General features: G+C 38.5%; 1 protein-coding gene across 1 annotated transcript in view; it reads left to right on the top strand.

Annotated features, from left to right (window-relative positions):
* The first annotated feature begins 1,956 nt into the window (after positions 1 to 1,956).
* LOC102196250 (probable E3 ubiquitin-protein ligase ARI5) overlaps positions 1,957 to 2,783 on the top strand; it is a 2,018-nt gene continuing 1,191 nt past the window's right edge. Inside the window, exons 1-2 of the mRNA XM_005754528.1 lie at positions 1,957 to 2,164; positions 2,352 to 2,452. Of these exons, the coding sequence (XP_005754585.1) occupies positions 2,086 to 2,164; positions 2,352 to 2,452 (180 nt within the window). The 5' untranslated portion in view covers positions 1,957 to 2,085. The remainder of the gene's footprint in view (positions 2,165 to 2,351; positions 2,453 to 2,783) is intronic.

Raw genomic sequence — 2,783 nt, 5'->3', positions numbered from 1 at the left:
TATGAAGTAGAACGAAGCAGGGCGAAACGTATCCTATGGATTTCATTTTTACACAGTACACAACTAATAGTATTGTATTTAATATACCTCAGTTTCAGGGACAAGCACTCAGTATGCTTCTTGCTCATGATTCAAAGAACCTCCTGCTGGAAATACTACAGTATTTGTGAGAACATGTGCCCTATTTACTTATTAATAGGGTTTCTGTTTTCTAACGACCTCCTATATGCACACTTAATCAAAGATCACACACTTGAAATAATGGAGTTTTATTTTATTCATCGGTAAGAAATGACTGTATCAAAAGGGATTTAAAACAAGGCTTAAATGTATGTAAACGTTGGCAGGAGTTTTCATGACGCATCAACGGCATTGGCAGCTGTAGGTGGAGCCTGTCTCGGTCAGGCTCTCAGTCCTCCGGGAAGTCTCAGCACTACTTGGATAACAGACATATGCTGGATTCCATATTCAGACAGCGGCTTCTTATCTTCATCCAGATTCTTGTCTGTGAATATCAGCCGCAGATTCCCATCTAACACACACACACACACACAGCGAGAGAGAGAGAGAGAGAAAGAGAATGAGAGAGAGAGAATGAATAAGAGGTAGAGTTTCTACTTTTTCTGCGTTAACGGTCTACTTCACAAAAACAATTTTTATATATATAGCAAAACTATCCGAAATGCTCCTTATCAATCAATCAGTGAATAAATACAGCTGTATAATGTAGCTTACTCTTCGTTGGATCCTCTGTTAGTATGTTCATTGCTTAAATATATTAAACTCTTCTGCGAGCAAGAAATCCAAGTCTAAGTCTTCATCCACCACAGAAAATTACATATTATTTCAAAGGAAATTTTGAAACAATCTAAACAACATGAAGCCAGTATTCCGAAAATTACACTGTGCTCGTTCATCGTGTGGATAATATATAATGTAGGCTAATACAAGGCCAATTATGTATGTTTCACTTCTCTCGGTGTATTTACCTGCAGTCTCTGGAAACTTCTGTCTTATTTTTTCCCTCAGCTGCTCCACTGTCATGCTCTTGAACTGCTCCTCAGTGTTGCTCAGGTCGACGGTCACCTTCCCACCCCTTACTCCAGAAACCACGACCTGGTACAGCTTCCCCATTCTGTGCGCTCCCTCCGCTGCGTCTGCTGACACTATTAAGGTACTTCTGGGTCTGACGTCACAGGGCTGAGTATACTTTCAATTTCAACAAAAGGATTGTTTTTACCACTCATGCGTCTTTTTTTTCCTTTTTCAATTTTACACAGCTCTGTAAAAGTGCGTTAGATGTGTTTCGTTGTTCTTGTATCAGTGACAATAAAGATCTATTCTAGATATTTGTTGATATGCGGATGACCTTCGTTTATTCTACAAAATGCAAATGTAACTTCTTTGTAAAAACAAAAAAACGAGTAAGTAATGAAAAACAAACAAATCTTAAATATCTTTAAACGGTGTTTATGAGAAGCATTTACTATTGTCTACATTATAGCGCTTGTACAGCACTCAGCATTTACACACTAAATTGTCCTGTGTGTAAATACATTTCCTTATTGGACGTCACACTCTATGATAGCTGGAAATCACCTGATATCCCAGTTTATGATGAGTGGGCGTGTTTGTTTACCAGCTTTTCGGCTTTCGTACGCATTTCATTAAAAGTCAGTGTTGCAAAAACACTCCATAAATGCTACTGTAAAACACCGTATTCATTTTTAAAAAAAAAAAATTTATTTATTATTAAATAATGTTTTAAAACATCAAAAAATCCTTCAAATTAAAACAATTCAATAAAAAAAAAAGGAGTACATAAAAAAGCTTTAAATAACTGCTGCCCTCATCATCAGTGCTAAAGAGTAAATAAAGAGAAATACAGATACAAGAAGACAGACCTGCTACACAGCGCTGTTTCACGTGACTTCTGGTAACTGCTGGGGGAAACTGAAAGTTAAAAACAAATCTTGGTGCTGTCAGTGGTGATAACACTGTAGCCTCGGTGTTCACTTCATTTGACTGCAGACACAGAGTTTGTTCATCAACGGAGAGGACGGAGCAGAGCGCTTCTGAGCTAAAATGACCGAAGAGAAAAGATACGACCCCAGAGACACGACGCTGAAATTCGTCAACAGGCCCGATGATCTGGATCCTCTACGTAAGAAATACAACTGTTTAGTTATCGTCACTGAAGCCCCTTAATTCATGTCTATTATTTTTAATAACTGTGCATAATTTGATTTGGAAATGTTATAATAAATCCACTGATTTAATACCGGGCAGGCTGTTGCCTATTGCACACTGTTGAGTTTACTGTTCGCTGCGCGTATTGTTGTTCCTCTCAGCTCCAGAGGAAGGAGACCAGGGTCTCAGAGCACAGATGTCCTGCGGCCATGCAGTCACCCCGGAGTCGCTCACTGGGTGGTGTCGCAGCCTGTTGGATCAGGTACTTTCCAGTTCTGAAGAAAGTCATTGTTCTCATGCAGTTTTACTTTTGGTTTTCTTGCCTAAGCTTGAGCAAGAAAATAAATGTCTACATTCCTGCAAGGTTTTGGTTTCGGTCTGTATTCAAGTTTCATATTTTACATTTTTGCTTTTGGATTTATAATATTAAACAGCCAAATAAAACTACAATATGATAGGGGTAGATCATTGGATGTTTAAAAAAGTTGTCACTCAAATTTACAGACACTACACTACAGATACAGGCCTCGGTTAAAGGATTTTTCACTGACCTGCTGGCTTGTAGTATAGTATGTGTGTGTGTGTGTGTGTGT

Source organism: Pundamilia nyererei, unplaced genomic scaffold (genome assembly GCF_000239375.1).
Source record: "Pundamilia nyererei isolate P.nyererei 1_Seehausen unplaced genomic scaffold, PunNye1.0 scaffold00583, whole genome shotgun sequence".
In the NCBI taxonomy this organism is placed as follows: domain Eukaryota; kingdom Metazoa; phylum Chordata; class Actinopteri; order Cichliformes; family Cichlidae; genus Pundamilia; species Pundamilia nyererei.
This window is presented reverse-complemented; position numbering and strand designations above follow the sequence as displayed.